Source organism: Anolis carolinensis, chromosome 1 (genome assembly GCF_035594765.1).
Source record: "Anolis carolinensis isolate JA03-04 chromosome 1, rAnoCar3.1.pri, whole genome shotgun sequence".
In the NCBI taxonomy this organism is placed as follows: Eukaryota; Metazoa; Chordata; class Lepidosauria; order Squamata; family Dactyloidae; genus Anolis; species Anolis carolinensis.
In genome coordinates, this window is record NC_085841.1 from 174,026,919 (window position 1) to 174,047,728 (window position 20,810).

At 44.6% G+C, this 20,810-nt stretch overlaps 1 protein-coding gene across 3 annotated transcripts in view; it reads left to right on the forward strand.

Annotated features, from left to right (window-relative positions):
• The first annotated feature begins 840 nt into the window (after positions 1-840).
• The window catches only part of tfap2d (transcription factor AP-2 delta), a 63,839-nt gene continuing 43,869 nt past the window's right edge, over positions 841-20,810 (forward strand). The window contains exons 1-3 of one of the 3 annotated variants that reach the window (XM_062959251.1): positions 841-1,757; positions 4,038-4,544; positions 11,889-11,949. In XM_062959251.1, coding sequence (XP_062815321.1) covers positions 1,608-1,757; positions 4,038-4,544; positions 11,889-11,949 — 718 coding nt within the window. In that variant the 5' untranslated portion in view covers positions 841-1,607. Of the gene's footprint in view, positions 2,043-4,037; positions 4,545-11,888; positions 11,950-20,810 lie in introns of all 3 variants that reach the window. The other 2 variants (XM_062959256.1, XM_062959262.1) reach the window with 2 other exon arrangements.

Sequence of the window (20,810 nt, forward strand, 5' to 3'; positions counted from 1 at the left end):
GAGGGGAATTCCAGCCAGGAAACAATCAAGGCCAGCTAACACCTCCCAGGGAGGAATGAGCCAGGCTTCGAAGCTGAAAGGCTTTTCGATGCGAATCAAGGTGACTAATGGCAACATTCACACTTGTTTCAAACAGACAAGTATTTGTATTTGTATCCCATGTGTAAGCCGCCCCAAGTCCTAATTGGGAGATGGTGGCGGGTATAAAAATAAAGTTTTATTATGATTATTATTATTATTTCTCCCACCCTGGACCTTCCACAGCTATATAAACCTCCCTTGCCTAGTTTCCATCAGACCTCACAACCGCTGAGGGTGCTTGGGCGAAACGTCAGAAGAGAATGCTTCTGGAACATAGCCTGGAAAACTCACAACAACCCAAAGTGAGCAAAATGGACACAACCCCCCCCCCCCCCAATATTGCTGTCCCTTGTCGTTTCTTTCGCCTACTTCCGGCGTTGCTTTGTGTACTTGTTCCCCTTTCCCTCTGTGTATTGTGTACCGACCTTGTCTAGAAAGGTTGTGTATGAAATACACAACTGGAACACTTGAATAGATGTCTCGAATCATTTCTTGCCAATAGTAATAATAATGATGATAATACTTTATTTATATTCCGCCCTGTCTCCCCGGAGAGACTCAGGGCGGATTCCAAACCTAAAAGGCAAACACAACAACAATACTGTACACCCATCATAACGAAAACGCTTCGGTGTCCCATCATAATAATTTTTAAAAATCGTCATAAAAGTGAATTTCGTTTCGTTGTGGTGTTTTGAAAGCTGGAATGCCAGCCCTAGACAATCCTTGTCCTCGGGTTTTGGTCACTAAAGGGAAAGGAAAGAGGGGAGAAGGAAAAAAAAACCCAAACCTGGCAAAACCAAACAAGCAGCCCTCGCCCCTTTGAAAAGAGGTGTTTGCAATTAATCTCGCCCGCTTTGTGCCTGAGATCTTATGTTTCTTAAAAAAAGGGAGGCGAAACAAAACATTAGATCCATGCGAAGGGCCCCCAAAAAAAGAGAAACCCGCTTCCTAAAAAGAGTGGAAGGCGAAAAAATGGTCGAAAAACGTTGAAAGAAGCTCCCGTTCCTTATTAGGCGAAGATACAATATTTATTCCTTGTCTCCTGGGATGAAGCTGCTCTATCTATTGTCCTCCCAGTTCTCAGTGCTGATGCTTAATTTTCAAAACTTCGATATTACCAAGGGACCTACGACATCAGCCAAAGAAATACCCAGCAAGTACAAAATCTGATCCGGGGAGCTGCCTTTGTGCAGAGGGGGAAATTGTTCCTACAGGTTTTGAAAAGACCGTTCGGTGGAGGCGAGGAGAAGCCGGCGAGCTGGGCTAGGGAGGAAGGAAAGAAGGGAAGGAAGCAAGGCTTTGTCTCTTTAGAGGGGAGAAGCCTCTCGCCACCCCTTTAGATTATTCTCACATCTGGGGGAACACGGGAAACGCCTGGATTTTTATTAGTATTATTATTCTATTATTATATTATTATTATATTTTAAACTATTTGATGGTGGTTTGAAATTGGGAGAAAGGATTTCGTCTTGAGCCTCCAAAATGTCAACTACCTTTCCGGGACTCGTCCACGATGCGGAGGTATGAAAAAGACAGAAAGAAACAGAGAGAGAGAGAGAGAGACAGAGAGTGTGTGTTGTGTGAGTGTGTGGATGCGTGCGCGCTTCGGGCGTGTGTGTGCCTCTGTCTACCAGGAAGAGAGCCCAAGTGTTGCCTGCCTTTTCCTCGCCGCGGTTTGTTTTTCCACTCCTTTTTTTTGGTATATGTGTGCGTGCTGCTTAATCCACCTCGGACCGTTACATTTAATTATAATCCGGCTTCAGAGAGAACCTCGGAGAAGGCAAGGGCGAAAATTCGTTATGACATCTGTCGCCGGGAAAGGGGCGACGCCATTGCCGCGCTCGACGGGGGAAAGAAGAAGCCTCGACCACGGCATCCGAGGGGAAGGGGGCGGGTTCCCGTAACCGCGGTTCCGACTCCGGGCGGGAAAAGGGGTCCAAGTGGGGCGGACGAGGAAGGTAGGGAGGCAGGGAGCGGCGTGGGGTTTGGCTGGCGCTTTGAGGTGGATATTATTAGATTATTATTGTATTATTGTTATTATTATTATTATTGTGTTGTCGAAGGCTTTCATGGCCAGAACCACTGGGTTGCTGTGAGTTTTCCGGACTGTATGGCCATGTTCCAGAACCATTCTCTCCTGACGTTTCGCCCGTGTCTATGGCTGGCATCCGCAGAGGTTGTGAGGTCTGTTAAAAACTAGAAATGGTGTGTGTTTCTGCAGCGTAGAAGGAAAGTCAGGGAGGATAGTAGATGTACTTTCCTGGTCCTTAGTTTTTCCAATCTCCCTGTGTCGTGGAACAGTTTCTCCCCCGTGAGTTGTCGAAGGCTTGCTGTGAGTTTTCCGGGCTTTATGCCATGTTCCAGAAGCATTCTCTCCTGATCTTTCTCCCACATCGTTTCGCAAGGCTTTTCAATATTAATCAAGGCGATTAATTGCAACATTCACACAACATTCAACCGACAGGAGTTCTTTCTCCCACCCTGGACGTTATTCCACAGATATATAAACCCCACTTGCCTAGTTTCCAACAGACCTCACAACCTCTGAGGATGCCTGCCATAGATGTGGGCGAAACGTCAGGAGAGAATGCTTCTGGAATATGGCCATATGGCTCAGAAAACTCACAGCAACCCATTATTATTATTATTAGTAGTAGTAGTAGTAGTAGTATTAGGGGTAGTTTGACGGAAGAGCCCCGACTCCATGGCCCCATCTACACCGCCATTATAACACGGATTGTACTAGTTTATACTGCATTTTGTAACACAATTTGAAAAAAAAAAAAACACTGTTCCTGGTTCGAAAAGGGTTATTTCCTGTTTGATTGTGCCGCCCTTACTTTTGTGGCCGCCACAAACTATGTCAAATTGGTAGATTGAGATCGGGTGGAGATATCCGTTGAAAAAATGATAGCTAAATGTGTTGTTGAAGGCTTCCGTGGCCGGAATCACTGTGAGTTTTCCGGGCTGTGTGGCCGTGTTCCAAAAGCATCCTCACCTGACGTTTTGCCTGCCTTTATGGCAGGCATCCTCAGAGGTTGTAAGGAATCCTTTGTTGGGAGGTGTTAGCTGCCCCTGATTGTTTCCTGTCTGGAATGTCCCTGTTTTCTGAGTGCTGTTCTTTATTTACTCTCCTAATTTTAGAGTTTTTTTTTTAAAAAAAAATACTGGTAGCCAGATTTTGTTCCAAACGACAGGATAGAATGATTCCGGAACATGGCCATACAGCCTGGAAAACTCACAGTAACCCAATGATTCCGGCCATGAGAGCCTTCGACAACACTTGGACAGTTTTATAAACTTTTCCCCATTTTTTATTTTGATAGAACCAATTAGGAAATGACATTGATCTTGGATAGCTGTGAATTTTTTAGGCTGTATGGTCATGTTCTGGAACAGCACCATACAGTACGAAAAAGTATTGGGTTGTTGTGACTTTTTCGGGCTGTATGTCATGTTCCAGAACATGGCCATACAGCCAAAAAAAATCACAGCAACCCAATTATTCCGGCCATGAAAGCTTTCGATATTGTGTTACATAGGGCCCTTCCACACAGCCATATAACCTAGAATGTCAAGGCAGAAAATCCCACAATATCTGCTTTGAACTGGGTTATCTGAGTCCACACTGCCATATATCCCAGTTCAAAGCAGAAAATGTGGGATTTTATTCAGCGGTGTGGAAAAGGCCACAGTGTTATCCGATCAACATTAGATCAGTTTACACTGAGCATATCATGGAGTCCAATCTACATTATTATGATGGTATAAATAAGGAGACTCAAGGTGCATCATACGGCAGTGTAGGTGCCCATTGGGGTGGGGGCATGTGTGTATGTATGTATGTGGGTTTTGTTGTGGTTGCGACGTGAGCGACTGCTTCTGCTGCTCTCCTGCTCCGGATGCCCCGCTGGCTCTTCCTCCCGGGTGACCTGCTCCCTTCTCCCTTCCAGATCCGCCATGACGGCTCCAACAGCTACCGCTTGATGCAGCTGGGCTGCCTGGAGTCCGTGGCCAACTCCACCGTCGCCTACTCCTCCACCTCGCCGCTGACCTACTCGGCCACCGGCACCGACTTCGCCTCGCCCTACTTCTCGGCCAACCCGCACCAGTACACGCCGCTGCACCACCAGTCCTTCCACTACGAGTTCCAGCACGGGCACCCGGCCGTGGCCCCGGACGCCTACTCGCTCAACTCGCTCCACCACTCGCAGCAGTACTACCAGCAGCTGCACCATGGCGAGCCCGGGGACTTCCTCAACCTGCACAACGCGCGCGCCCTCAAGTCCTCGTGCCTCGACGAGCCGCCGCCCCGGCGCGAGCTGGGCTGCCTCGACGCCTACCGCCGCCACGACCTCTCGCTCATGAGCCACGGCTCCCAGTATGGCATGCACCCCGACCAGAGGCTCCTGCCCGGCACCAGCCTCGGACTCGCCGCCTCCGGAGCCGACGAGCTGCAGGTAAGCAACACCCCACGCCCTTAAAGGCGCACACCCACTCCGCCGCCTGCACGAAGGGAAAAGGAGAATAGCAGACGCAGGGAGGTTGGGAAGCTTCCTTGTTGCGCTGAAAGGGCAAGTCGGTCCTAAGCGCCTTCCTGTCTTTCAAACCACTCTCCCCCCACCCCCTCGCTCCCTTCGTTTTGTTTCTGTCCCTTCTCCTTCTGCTCAATGTGAACCCAAATCTATCCTGCCACAGAAGGCCGTTTCCGAAGGCAGACGGCCTCACGTTGTTCACTGCATTCAGCTTAGGCCTCTTCCACACAGCTGAATACAATCCCACATTATCTGTTCTGCCAGTGTGGACTCAGATAAGTCAGTTCAAAGCGGATATTGTGGGATTTTCTGCCTTGATATTCGGGGTTATATGACTGTGTGGAAGGGCCCTCAATTTTGTGGGCGAGGAAGAAGCGTCCCCTGTTTTCCAACCGGGCTTTGAGTGAGGGTCTGCTCTGGATCTGCGCTGTGACCTTTCTGGAACTGCATGATATACTCAGTGTGCAGACCCACATCATGGAGTTTGAGGGCCCTTCCACACAGCCCTATATCCCAGAATATCAAGGCAGAAAAATCTCACAATATCTGCTTTGAACTGGGTTATATGAGTCCACACTCAGATAATGTGCGGTTTTCTGCCTTGGTATTCTGGGATATAGGTCTGTGTGGAAGGGCCCTGAATATATAGGTCTGCATTAATCATGCCCTGCAGTTGACAGTGTAGATGTGGCCTTGGTCTACACTGCCTTGTAATGCAGTCTGAATGGCACAACAGAGTCATAGAATAGTAGAGTTAGAAGAAACTACATGGGCCATCCAGTCATGGAGTTTGAATGTAGTGTTGACCCTATTCTAGAGTTGGCAGTGTAGATGTGGCCTTGGCCTACACACTGCCCAATAATGTAGTCTGAACTGAACTATAGAATCATAGCATCATAGAGTTAGAAGAAACCACATGGACCATACAGTCATGAAGTCTGAATATAGGTCTGTGTTGACCCTATCCTGTAGTTGCTAGTGTAGATCTGGCCTTGGTCTACACACTGCCCCAAAATACAGTCTGAACTGAACTGTACAAGCATAGTGTAGGTCTGCGTGTACCCTATCCTGCAGTTGGGGCCTTAGTCTATATTGTCCAATAATGGTCTGAATTGAACTATAGAATCATAGAAACATAGAGTTGGAAGAGACCACACATTGACCCAATCCTGTAGTTGGCAGTGCAGATGTGGCCTTGGTTTACACGCTGCCCAGTAATGCAGCCTGAACTGAACTATAGAATCATAGCGTTGGAAGAGACCACAGGGCCGATCCGGTCAAGCAGTGTAGCTGGGGCCTTGGTCTACACACTGCCCAATAATATAGCCTGAACTGACTCATAGCGTTGGAAGAGACCACATGGGCAATCCAGTCCAGCCCCCTGCCATGCAGGACAAGCACTATATGGGTCTCGACTTGAATTAAATTAAGAGAGACTTTTTTTTTTTGGAAACGCTACCCTTTTATTGCTCTTTATAGCCTGCTGTGATTGTTTCCAAATGTTGCTTTGGGGGGAAAGGGACACTGATAGACCACTAGTATTTTTCTGAATGCATTATTATTTGGCAAGTGTAAATCCAGGCCAGTGAATGAGGAAAGGAGGCCAATGCCGGGAAGCCTATCTGTCTGCGGCCTTTCAAGGAAGACGCTCCTATTAAACTCCTTCCAGGTCAGTTTTTCTGGCCGCCCTTTCCTCTCTGGATATGTCTAAACCCAGATTATCTGCCTGCAGTCTCAGGCTGGATCTGCAAAGCCCAGGAATGCATTATATAGCCAGTGTAGACTCAAATCTTGCAGTTCAGCGCAGTTCAAACTGCATTGTGATTGTGATATGCGTTATATTACATTATATGTGCATGCATATGTGTGTAATATGCGTTACATTAACACTCACCATATAATGCAAACTTGAACTGCATTATATAGCCAGTGCGGACCCATATCTTACAGTTCAATGCAGTTTAAACTTCATTATGGTTGTAATATGCGTTATATTAGGTTATATGTGTAATATGCGTTATATTACACTCACCATGTAATGCAAACTTGAACAGCATTATATAGCCAGTGTAGACCCATATCTTGTAGTTCGATGCAGTTTAAACTGCATCGTGTGTGTAGTAGTAGTAGTAGTAATAATAATAATAATAATAATAATAATAATAATAATAATAGCAATAATCATAACAGCAACTTTATTTATAGGCCGCTCTATCTTCCCAGGGGTGCATTTAATATGCTGATATGTATATGTTTAATACGCCTTACTGTACACTGACCATATAATGCAAACTTGAACTTCATTATATAGTCAGTTTAGACCCATATAATGCATGATATGGGTTTACACTGACCATGTAAACTATAGTTCTGCTGCAGTGTCGATCAATCCACAGCTTTTTTTAAAGGAAAGGTAGGAAGCGAAGCGATGCTTCTGTAGCTTTCGGTATGCTCCTTTTGCACTCCATCCAAACCAAAATAAACTAATCGCGGGGACCGTAAGGCGGATCTCCCTCAATCCTGACTTTCTGCATTGAAATTCACCCGGCAATGTCCTCCACTTCTGTATATATATATATATATATATATGTCTCTTCCCCCCCCCCCCTTCCTCGCCGACGCTCCGCATTTTTAACCAGGCTTCTCCTTATGTTCCTCCTCGCCACCCCAGTCTCCCATTCACCATTTAGCTTCACTAAGACCTTTTCTCTCCCCCTCCCTTCCCCTTTTATAATCACGTCTGCTGCTTATTTTTTTGAGCGGTACATTTTTTTCTATGCTGGACACAAAGCTTTGTCTTTTCCCCCCCAAAAGGAGGGATTAGAGAGGTTTGCAAGGCTGTGCACAATGCCTAAATCCCGTGCAAGAAAGCACCATAGTTTATCCAATTTTCGACTTAGTGCCATTCAAGTGGTCACTTATGCGATGTCATCCGAGCAAACAAGGCGCTTCCCCTCCCTTTCCCCCTCCCCTCCCCTCGCCCCGAGCTAGGTTGACAGAACCGTTTCAAAAATATTACATATTATATAAATTTATTTATTTAAATGAGGGATTTACCATTCGCTTTCTTTCTTGGTGTTTGTGGAATTTGGCGAGGGGAGCCCAAATACTCCAGGTTTGCCCAATAGACTCGAAATGAATGAGGGCGCTTCCAGACAAACCCTATATCCAAGCAGGTTTTCTGCTTTAAAATGGATTCTATGAGCCCACACTGCCAGATAGTATTGAATAAACAGAAAACCTGGGATCAGATCCTGGGATATAGGGCTTGACTGGAAAGCCCCTGAGAAGCAGCTCCATGATATTCAATGGTTTAGGATGGATAGCTCACTAGTCAAGGTGCATTTGGGTGCCTCAAATGTTCGCCTTGTTCCTGGGTATATCTGACCCTCTGATTCCAACAAATGGCACCAGTGTCCCGATATCTGCTCTAGTTTTTCAGATACAGAACACAACATATGCCATCTACCAGTCGCTATCTGCTAACCCATAGAAAATAATGATAACCCTATTTAGGAAAGGAGAGCTGATGTGGTCTATCCAATGAACTGTTCTGATTCCAGGCCACAAATAAACCCAGGAATAGGCCTAAAAACTAAAAAAAGGAAAAAAGAAGAAGAAGCAATTTTTGGGTTGGGCAGTGTAATAATAAGCAGTGAAACTGTGAAGCTTAGAAAGTGGGAAGGAGTGGGCTCCCCCAATTGAAGCGAAATGAATGGGAAACAGATCCATGATGTTTAATGGTTTAGGATGGAAAGCTCACTATATCCTCACTCATGTGGGTGCCTCAAATGTTCGCCTTGTTTCTGGGTATATTTGATCCGCTGATTCTAAAAATGGCACCTTTTCCCGACTATCAGCTATAGTTTTGGAGATACAGAGCATAACATATGCTATCACTGCTCACCCATAGAAAATAATAACTTTCTAAGGGCCCTTCCACACAGCCCTATATCCCAGAATATCAAGCCAGAAAACCCACAATATCTGCTTTGAATTGGGTTATTTGAATCCACACTCAGATAATGTGGGATTTTTTGCCTTGGTATTCTGGGATATAGGGCTGTGTGGAAGGGCTCTAAGAAACTAGAGCTGATGTGGTCTATCCAATGCACTTTCCTGAATCGTGGCCACAAACAAACCCAGGAACAGGCCTAAAAACCATGAAAACAATTTAGGGTCAGGCAGTGTAACAATAAGCATTGAAACTGAGAAGTTATAAAATGGGAAGGATTGGGAAAGAGAAACTCACCAGCTCAGTCCCAAGCTTTCTAAGGCCCCTTCCACACAGCTGAATAAAATCGCTCATTATCCCAGTTCAAAACAGATATTGTGGGATTTTCTGCCATGATATTATTGGTGCCCTTCCACACAGCAATATATCCCAGAATATCAAGGCGGAAAATCCCACATTATCTGAGTGTGGACTTAGATATCCCAGTTCAAAGCAGATATTGTGGGATTTTCTGCCTTGATATTCTGGGTTATAGGGCTGTGTGGAAGGGCCCTGTGTTATATGGTGATGTGAAAGGCCCCTAAACCAAGCTGTTTGTGTGGGTGAAGTGTCAACACAGGAGACCAGCCTGCAAGGCCAAGCCTTATCCTTTTCTTTCCCCCAGTCTCCACTTCCTTCATCAACATATGCCTCATTGCTGATGCAACAAATGTAAATATTCTTCTCTCTCCCCCTCTCCCCTTGCACAGAATGTTAAGTGAAAAGTCCAATAGTTTGCCAGGCTGTTTAAGTCAGCCGAACAGATGCAAGGAGCCTTGGAGCCGGAGTGGGCATCTTTGAGTCCCTTAAAAAGATTTGCCATGCCCAACAAAGGAAACTGTCACACCTTTTCCCGTCAGCGCGTTAATGTATGCGCCCTCGCCCCGTTCGCGTCCATATTGATTTCATAATCACTTTAAGGCAGAACACTTGCCCTCAAAAGGGGCTTTGGCTCGGCCCGCGTCGCCCCGGCGCGGAGGGCGGTGTTTTGTCGCCTTCTCCTCCTCGCTGTTCTCCTTATTATGCGCCGGCGCTTTCTCCTCGTGTGCTTAACTCTTCACGGGCTGTTGGGGAGGTTAACCCCCTTCGAGGCCTCTTTCATGTCCACCACAGCGTTTGTTTGTAAAAGAAAATGTCAAAGAAAACGCTTCTTTCGACGCATTCACGCCGGGCCAAAGGATTTAGAGGGTGGCGCTGGGGAGAATACACAAACAGGCAGGAAAGAGGGGAACATATTGGGGGGTTTCTGGGGTGTTGTGTAGTTTCCTAGCTGTATGGCTCTGTTTCGCCTGCATCTGTGGCTGGCCTCTTCAGAGGGTACATGCCAGCCACGGATGCAAGCTGAATCCGTGGACACATAGGGCCAACTATAACACTATGTCACACGATTTTTGTTCCTGGTTTCTAAATATCATTTCCGAATTGCAACCAGAGCCCTGCCATATACACAATGGAGGACCTTCTCACACTGATACCAAAGGCACTCCAAGTGGCCAGCTCTGGTCAAAGGAAATCTAGTACAATGCCAAGTTTTTAACTTTCTTTGTGTTTTTAAATACATTATAACTGTATCCTCAATTCGCTTCTGGCACGATAAATAAAATTAAATTCCCAATAGGTTCTCCCATATAAAAACATGGGAAAAGTAGAGTTGTTGTGAGTTTTCCGGGGTGTATGGCCATGTTCTAGAAGCATTCTCTCCTGACGTTTCGTCCACATCAAGGTGGTCAATTGCAACATTCACACTTGCCTCAAACAGACAAGAGTTCTTTCTTCCACCCCGGACATTACACAGATATTATTATTATCATTATTATTAACTGCATTTCTATACCACTTTTCTCACCCCTGGGGGAACTCAAAGCAGTTTACAACATAATAAATGGAAAAATTCAATGCCTTACACACACACACATATATATCACATATCTAAATCAAAAACATACAACTGTAGATTAAAACCATTAAAACTATAAAAACATCAAACATAGATATATGCATGAAACATGTTATTACAGCAATTACACACACACATATATATCACAAATCTAAATCAAAAACATACAACTGTAGATTAAAACCATTAAAACTATAAAAACATCAAACATAGATATATGCATGAAACATGTTATTACAGCAATTAACATAGATCCCTTCCCTTCCCCACCACCATCTCCCATCTCCTCTCTCCCATCTCACATCCCCCATATACACACCCCACTTGCCTAGTTCCAACAACCTCACAACCTCTGAGGATGTCTGCCATAGATGTGGGGTAAACGTCAGGAGAATAGGCTTCTGGAACATGGCCATACTTCCCGGAAAACTCACAGCAACCCAGTGATTCCGGCCATGAAAGCCTTCGACAACACAAGGAAAAAGTTTCCCAAACTGTGCAGGAAGGACATCCTTGCAGCACATTTTGCTCTAGTTTCCCAATGAAAAGGAGTCTCAACTAATTCAACTTAGTTTGTGGCAACCACAAAAAAATAATTTCTGTAATAGAACAAATTAACTACTTTCAAAAGTAAACCCTGCACAGTTAAACCAGAAATAATACTTTCAAGCCAGGAGCAGAACATTTTTCAAATTTTGTTATATAGTGCCATTATTTCACTTAGGTCCCTTCCACACCGCTATATAAAATTCACATTGAACTGGATTACAAGGCAGTGTGGACTCAGATAACAAATTTCAAAGGAGATATTGTGGGATTTTCTGCTTTGATATTCAGGGTTATATGGCTGTGTGGAAGGGCCCTTAGTATCCGGGTGCTTTTTAGTTTCCCCCCAGTTTGAGCCACCAAATGTTATTGAAGGACAATTTACATCATTTTTATTATTATCCACCATGCAGAATGCGGATAACGGAAACTGCAATTTAATCCTTCTTGTGGCTCTGAGGTTGGGGAAAATTAAATGACATTTTAAAGACAGACAGCTTATCCACAGGCCTTGTATCTAAATTCAAGCTCATCCTGACTGAGGGCCCTTCCACACAGCCATACAACCGAGAATATCAAGGCAGAAAAATTCCACAATATCTGCTTCGAACTGGGTTTTCTGAGTCCACACTGCCATAAATTCCAGTTCAAAGCAGATCATGTGGGATTTTATTCAACCGTGTGGAAGGGGCCTCAAAAGAACAAAACGCAGACTTCCAGATATTATCTGCCTGCTTGCCATTTAAAGCCAGTGGTATCTGACTAGGGTAGTTTATTTTGTCTCCCTCGACTCACGCCTGTGTCTAATGCGGGTTTATTCTCTTCCTTCCAGGGCTCTGTGGAAGCCCAGTGTGGACTCATGCTGAACGGCCAAGGAGGGGTGATAAGGAGAGGTAAGCCGGCTCCAAAAGCCACTTTTGGGCTTCATATTTCAATATATCCCTGTCCCCGCTGCCGTCGGGATTCAGCATTTCATTGTGGGATAACCAATGAGTCCTAAATCCGGGAGGAGGGGATTTAAGAGAGTTTTGTTTCTCTTTGTATTCCTGCACACACGGTACAATGTTGTAAGAAAGCTCCGAGCCTGTCAGCAAAGCTTGTGTCTTCTGAAAGGGTTTTAGGATTTGTTACTGCATCTTTATCAACAGAAATAGCATGTTCAGAAATGAAAGGCAACGCTGTTTTCCACCGGTGTTTTCCAACTCCTCCATAATCTTTCCTCCCTCTTCCCATTTTTAAAAATGTTTTAAATTTTGCAGTTGGAACAAGTTTGAAAGGGATTTCATTGGCACGGGGCAATATTGGAAAATAGAGACTCAAGGCCTTTCCACACAGCCATATAACCCAGAATATCAAATATTCCAGTTCCATTTTAAAGATAATCAGCTTCTCCACAAGCCTTGTATCTAAATTCAAGCTCATCCTGTCTCAGGGCTCTTCCACACAGCCATATAACTCAGAATAGCAAGGCAGAAAATGCCACAATATCTGCTTTGAATTGGGTTATCTGAGTCCACACTGCCATATATTCCAATTCAAAGCAGATATTGTGGATTTTCTGCTTTGATATTCTGGGTTATATGGCTGTGTGGAAGGGCCCTCAGCCTTTGTAAACACTAGTCAAAGGCGGAAAGGCGGAGCTTGTTTCCAAAAGGGAACACACCCATCTGAACACAATTTTACCATGCTGAAGATAAACAATCTTTTGCTACAAAATGCAGTTTCCCAAGCGCTGTACGGAAGTGATTTGATATGTTTTGATTATGGTACATAATATTCGACTCCTAGTCAACTCCCATGAGACATTTTTTTCCAATTTTGAGGGATTTGGTACTTTTTTGGAAACAAAACCCCAGAAAGGAAGTCTAACAGGGATGGAGAACAAAAGATTGGCTCGGATTTGGAGGAAGAATAGTCCAAGAGAAGGAATCCGGACATTTCGGCTGCAGGAACATGAGGGAATGGCTTTCCGTCCTCCATCTCCCACCGATAGCGCTGCTAATCCAGTCAAGTTTTGAAAAAACTCTTGAGAGGAGGTGTCGAACTCGTTAAATGGGCAAATCCTTTGCTTTGTGTCTTGTATTTAACAGAGTTACATAAGTGTTTGCACTGGGGTGGTCTACTATAACCTTCCCCCCCCCCCCCCCCCCCGAAACGCATTGCTTGGGAGTAAATTCAGTTGAAAATCTTCAGAAGTTTCCAAGGGAGAAAATGGAAGCAAACCCTTCCACCTCTTGTCCCAATTTGGACCGCGTGCTTCTTTGGAGAGGGAACTCACATTGTGTTTTGTACTATAATGTAATGGCCTTGATATTCGTTTAATAATAATAATAAAAACTTTATTTATACCCCGCCACCATCTCCCCGTGGGGACTGGGGCGGCTTACATGGGGCAGAGGCCCAAACAACATAGGACAAAACATAGGCAACATAATACAAATCACACTATAAAAAGATAAAACAGTAATACAATATATCAATTAAAACAAAAATACAGGATAAAAAATTGCATTGAAAACACATAAATTATAGGTCAGCTTTAGAGTGAGCCGACATTAAGGAAGACGCTTTCCCCTATTTAAACACATGTTGTTAGATCTGTTTCAGGGTATATTTGACCTGCTGGTTCCAGAAATGGCTATCGGCTCTAGTGCTTGAGATACAGAACATATGCCATCCACCAGTCGCCATCTGCCCGCACGTAGAAAACAACGACAACTAATCTAGCGCCCCTTCCACACAGCGGAATAAATCCCACATTATCTGCTTTGAACGGGAATACATGGCAGTGTGGACTCAGATAACCCAGTTCAAAGCAGATATTGTGGGATTTTCTGCCTTGATATTCAGGATTGTATAGCTGTGTGGAAGGGCCCTAAGAAACTAAAGCTATTGCGATCTATCCAATGTAGTTTTCTGAATCAGTGCCCTAAAAAACCAGGAAAAAACCTAAAAACCAAGACACCAAGAATGCCATTATTATTATTATTATTATTATTATTATTATTATTATTATACTTCATTTCGAGGTGAATAGGGGCAAACACGGGTCGCTTCTACACAGCTGTAAAAAAAATTCCAGGTTCTCTGCTTTGAGCTGGATTATATGAGTGTAGATTCAGATAATACAGTTCAAAGCATATGATGTGGATTAATATTCTGGTTTTTATGGCAGTGTAGAAGAGCCCGCGTCTGCTGGATTAGTGGCCTCTGTTGGAGTCGATCCAATGCAATTTTCTGACTCAACAGCCCAAATAAGCTCGGGAACAGGCCTAAAAACCAAAACATCAAGTCCTATATTTTTGGTTGAGCTGTGATTTGTTTGTATCTCGTCTTTCCAAGGCGGTTTATAGGGACAGGACACCACACAATAAACCTAGGTCTACACTGATAGATTAGTTGTTACGGTTTATTTAACACATACACCCTCCGGGTGTCAAAAGTGGTTTCCTCTGAAACAGAGCCTTTAGCTTCAACTAATCTCAGCTATCAGAGCCAGGCGATGGCGTCCTCAGAGGGCCCTTCTACACAGCCCTATATCCCAGAATATCAAGGCAGAAAATCCCACAATATCTGCTTTGAACTGGGTTATTTGTGTCCACACTGCCATATATTCCAATTCAAAGCAGATAATGTAGGATTTTATTCAGCTGTGTGAAAGGGGCCTTGGTCAATTCTGCTTAAGGAAACCAAAACCTTAGGCAAAGGCATGGCGTGAGGAACATAACAAGCCGGAGCTGGTGGTGCTGAACTGGACAGCTCCCCGGCGCCTTACTCCCAGGCTTTAGAACAGGGTTAATTTTCTAACAGTCGCCTCATCCCCTTTCTCTGCGATAAGGACGGAGAGGGTGAATTGGGAGCGTGGTTGTTTTAGTTCCTTGGAATTGGAGGGATTTGTGTGACAAGCAAGAGCGTCTACTTTGAGGCCGAGTACTTTCTAAAGAGGAAGGCAGCTTCTCTCTCTCTCTCTCTCTCTCTCACTAGCTTGGGCCTGTCTGTGCCTGTGATGGGTCTGTGTGTGTGTGTGTGTGTGTGTGTACTGCTTGACTGGAATCTAATCTCGCATCCGAAGGAACCTTTTGTCTTTATCGAGCTCTTCTTATCGAGTGGATGCCATTTCTCTCCGCTACACTCAATCCTCAATAAGGGTTTCCCAATTACTTGAGCGAGGGCTTGTAGTTTTTAAAAAGCGTTCCCTCCACCCTCTGTTATTTTTTTCTGAGTGAGTCAAGGATTGAAAGGCTGACGGGGAAAGAAAATCCAGCACGGGACTCTTGCTAACGCGAATCTGAAGAGCGGAGCGGCTTTGGCAAGCGTAGACATAAATGAAATGCAGGAAGGGATATCAAAAGACGTTTCACAGCTTTGGTCAGGCTTGAAGACAAAGGCGGCGCGCGTTGAAGGAGAAAGGCCCCTCGAAACCCGCAGGCGGAAAGCGGAGATCCGGACGCAAATCTGCTTGAATGTCTTCTCTCCTGGCCTGAGGAAGAAGGGAAGGGAAGGGAAGGGAAGGGAAGGGAAGGGAAAGGAAAGGAAAGGAAAGGAAAGGAAAGGAAAGGAAAGGAAAGGAAAGGAAAGGAAAGGAAAGGAAAGGAAAGGAAAGGAAAGGAAAGGAAAGGAAAGGAAAGAGGCGCGGGAAGGATGGAAGGAAGGAAATTGTTGGGGAACCGCCTTCATCTTCTAGTTTAGGCAGAGTCCAAAGAAATTCCTACTTCCCTTCCATGGTTCTCAGCTTCCAAAAATAACATGAAAAAATGCTCCAAGAAAATTCAGAAAATGTTCAAAAATCCAGGAAAAATATTCCAAAAATAAAAAGGCTCAAAAATCTATTTGAAAAACTTTCTCTGCTATCCTAACCCATTGTTGGGGGATCTATGCAGTTAGGCTCAAAATAACCCTCAGTTGAGGTGATTCAACCTGAAATATAGCAGAGCTCCAGAAGTAAACTTCATAACCAGCAGAAACTTAGGATAAGCTTCAATTCCTCAGGATGGTTTAGGATTGCAGAATCCGAACTTTAGGTTCAAAGGTATTTTATTGAAGTGAAAAAAATACATTCTTGATAGAAAGGGTCTTGGAGCTAACTAGCTTACTAAGTCTCATCTTCTAAAAAAGGTAAAAAGGGTAAAAAGTTTTTTTTAAAAAACCCATGCAGCTACATTTTGCCTAGAAGAAATAAAGGAGGGGAAAAAGGAAGGAAGGAGTCTCAATCCCAGGCACAGAGGAAAGGGAAACGATACAGGAGGGAAGGAAGAAGTAGAGAGGAAAGAAGGAAAGGAGAAGGAAGGAAGGAAATAATTTCAACCCCGGGGACACAAGTAAGGGAAACGAAAAGAAGGAAGGGAAGGATTCTAGATTTCATATACACAGGTGAGGGAAGTAAGAAAGAAGGGGGGAAGGAAGGAAGGAAGGAAGGAAGGAAGGAAGGAAGGAAGGAAGGAAGGAAGGAAGGAAGGAAGGAAGGAAAGGATTTATCTGAGTGAAGAAACAGGAGACACAGGCAACGGGCTTGGTAAACCCGGCTTCTCTCATCCCCAATTAAAGAAGGCAAGAAGAATGTCTTGAGGACAGAACTGCAACTCTAGAGACCACGCTTTGTAAAAGTCACAGACCTCAGAGGAAACCAAAAGGAAAAAAAAACCCTCTCTCTACAGACCCCGGGTCAGGGTCGCCCTAAATAGGAAGCGGCTTGAAGGCAGACAACAAGAAGAACAACAAGGATGGCTTCTTTCATGGTAGAGAAAAGAAAAACTAGGTGGGAGTTTGGCGGCCCATCCGAGACAAGGGCCGGGGCTTCCGAGCTCGGGGCGCTGGAGAGGCGATTCCCACCCGCCCCAGTATTGGTGGGAGGCTCCCCGCCGCCCTCCCCGCCTCCTTCCCGGTTCACGGCGTGCCGCATTTCGCCCGCAGCTCCGTTCCGCGCGCCCCATCACGACCAATAATCTTTACGTCGCCGCCCGCGCGCCTATCGATAGCTTCTCTTGCCGCGGGCGCCGGCTTTGATATGCTAATCTTGCCGAGGGCCCCAATTCTGCAGAGATCATATTAATGGTGTACAGACGGGCGAGCGCAGGCTTCCTTCGCCTTGGAAAGTTGAATATTCAGAGTCGGCCCTTTGAAAAGCAGCCGGAGTGAGGGGAACCTCTGCTTTGGAGGGGAGAAGGGGCAGGGGAAAGGCCTTCCTTCCCCCCATGGCAAACCCATTCCTTTTCCCTCCCCTTTTCCTTGGCTTGGTTGTGAACCAGATTTATGGTGTAGAAACCTTCCCGTAATCGTCTGTCCTGAACCTGCTTGGTTACACTAGCCAACACACATTTCGAGCCGCAGGGAGAAGCGGGCAATCAATGTAGTGCTATTTATCAATTATTATAAAGTATCAATTATTATTATGTCTATTAATAAGCATTACTATTATTAATATTTATGACTATTAATAATTCTTACTATTAATGATATTAATAATTTTAATAATCTCCCCGAGTCCTTTTGGGGATAAATAATATTTATGTAATTATTATGCCGGCCACATGACCTTGGAGGTGTCTACGGACAACGCCGGCTCTTTGGCTTAGAACTGGAGATGAGCACCAACCCCCAAAGTCAAACATGACTGGATTTAACGTCAGGGGAAACCTTTACCTTTACATTTTTATTGAATAATATATAATATAATAATAATCCCCCCGAGTCCTTTCAGGGAAGAATAATATTAATATAATTATTATATTATATTAAATAATTTTGGGGAGATAAATATTAATATAATAATTATTAATAATAGTAATAATAGTAATAATCCTCCCGAGTCCTTGTAGGGGAAAACAATATTAATTTAATTATTATTGATAGTAGTAATAATAGTAATAATCTCCCCGAGTCCTTTTGAGGGGAGATAATATTAATGTAATTATTATTGATAGTAGTAATAATAGTAATCTCCTAGAGTCCTTTCGAGGAGAAATAATATTAATTGAATTATTACGGTATATTATATTAAATAATATTAATGTAATTTTTATTGATAGTAGTAATAATAGTAAGAATCTCCCTGAGTCCTTTCAAGGAGAAATAATATTAATATAATTATTATATTATATTAAATAATATTAATGTAATTATTATTGATAGTAGTAATAATAGTAACAATGTCCTAGAGTCCTTTCGAGGAGTAATAATATAAATATAATTATTATATTATAGTATATAATGTTAATATAATTCTTAGTAATAGTAATAATCTCCCCATTATAAAAATAAAAAGCATTAATAATAATAGTAATTAATAATTACTACTATTAATAATTGCTAATACTTTTTATTATTGTTAGTTATATTATTATTTTTATTATTGTTGTTATTATGGTGCCTCAAATGTTAGACCTGATCCTGGGTCTGTTTGACCCGCTGATTCCAAAAACGGCACCCGTTCCCTACTATCAGCTCAGTTTTTTTTGAGATCCAGAATAAATGCTGTCTAGCAGTTACATACACTACGCCCATGATAACCATATCTAAAAAGCTAGTGCTGGTGCGGTCTCTCCAATGCAATTTTCTGATTCTACACCCCCAAATAACCCCAGGCCTAAAAACCAAGACACCAAGGAAGTTTGTATTATAATTATTGTTATTGTTGTTGTAATTATTCTGAGTAGGGGCCAATAGGGCGTCGGGGTGAGTGGCCTGGCCTCCCTCCTGGAAACCAACCCAAACAAACGAGAGGCGACACTGGTGACAAACTCCACACCCGCCCAAAAGGGAAGGCGAGGGGGGGGAGCGGTTGAGGGGGGAGCGAGGGAGGGAGGGTGGGTTCCCGCTTTGTGATCATCCCTCTTTCCCTGCCCGAGGCGAATTTCAGAAGCTTAAATACTGCCTTCGCCCCTGGGCCATGAAGAGAGAAAGGGGGCCCGGGCTATCGGCACTTTCTCTCTCTCTCTCTCTCTCTTTCCCGATTGCCCGTGGCGACGTCAAAGACAAACTACTTTGAATCAAAACATTTTGGGGGGAATTAATATGATCTGAACTCTTTCTCTCTCCCCGTTTTAAAGAGATCTTGAGTTTGTCAAATCGCTTAGAGGGGACTGACATGAGAAGGCTGAGGAGGCGTTGGCGCCGAGCGAGGGAACCCTGTCAGATCGGATCTGATTAAAAAGAAAAACAAATAAAGAAATATAAAAATAAATACAAGCGGGCTCCGTTCCCCCCACCCTCCACCCCGAACCGGGCCAGCCAATGGAAGGCCTCCCCCGCATTGATTGAAGGCCTGCCCGCCCCGCCCAGCCCCAGAGGGATGGCGGCCCCTTTGATCCGCAATTGTAAGGCGCGGGCGCTTCAGGATGAAACTGCCGCCGAATGACGCAATCCCTTCCCTGCGGGCGGGGCGGGGGCGGGAGAGGAAAGGCGGGGCTTCATCCTCGGGGAGACCGAACAATACGTTGTTGTAAAAGAAACAAAAAGCATCAACTTCCGCGTTTCCTGGCAGAAGAGATCCTTCTACATATGTCGTGGTGGGGCACCTAAACCATATATGTCAATCGGTTGCTGTGAGTTTTCCAGACTGTATGGCCATGTTCCAGAAGCATTCTCTCCTGACCTTTCGCCTGCATCTGTGGCAGGCAGAGGTTGTGAGGTCTCTTGGAAACTAGGGAAGTGGGGTTTATTTAGAATCATAGAATCATAGAGTTGGAAGAGACCTCATGGGCCATCCAGTCCAACCCCCTGCCAAGAAGCAGGAAAATCGCATTCAAAGCACCCCCGACAGATGGCCATCCAGCCTTTGCATAAAAGCCTCCAGAAAAGGGACCTCCACCATATTCCAGGGCAGGGAATTCCACTGCTGAACAGCTCTCACATTTAGGAACTTCTTCCTAATGTTCAGGTGTAATCTCCTTTCCTGTAGTTTGAAGCCATAGTTCCATGTCCCAGTCTCCAGGCTTTCCCTCACAGATTTATACATGGCCATCATGTCCCCTCTCAGCCTTCTCTTCTGCAGGTTAAAAATGCCCAGCTCTTTAAGCCGCCCCTCATAGGGCTTGTTCTCCAGACCCTTGATCATTTTAGTCACCCTCCTCTGGACACCTTTCAGCTTGTCAACATTCAACATCTTCAATTGCGGTGCCCAGAATTGGACACAGTGTGATTTCAGGTGTAGCTTCTCTGTGTAGTCTAATTCAGCCACAGAAGTCAGCCATAGCAGAGCAATTGATGAATCAACCTGGACACATCATATTATTTGAGAACACAGAAATATAAACCCCACTTGCCTAGTTTCCAACAGACCTCAAAACCTCTGAGGATGCCTGCCATACAGCCCGGAAAACTTACAGCAACCCAGTGATTCTGGCCATGAAAACCTTCGACAACACATATGTGTCAAACTCGATCAGTGTGCCACATCCAACCCTACGTGTGCATTGACTTGGCCCTCTTCTAGATGCTGGGCTACAACCTCTGTCTTCCTCACCATTAGGCATCATGACTACAGCTGATGGGAGCAGGCAGACAGGAACCTCTGGAAGGTTGCCCTTTGCTCTGTTTAGTCAGGGGTTTGGATTACATACAAGGATATGATGTCTGACTTTAACATATCCTCTAACCGGGTTGTTGTATGTCTTTCGGGCTGTGTGGCCATGTTCCAGAAGCATTATCTCCTGACGTTTCGCCCACATCTATGGCAGGCATCCTCAGAGGTTGTGAGGTATGGACCTTTCCCCAAACTCAGGAGCCACAAAATGTTGTTGGGTTGCAGTTGCCATCA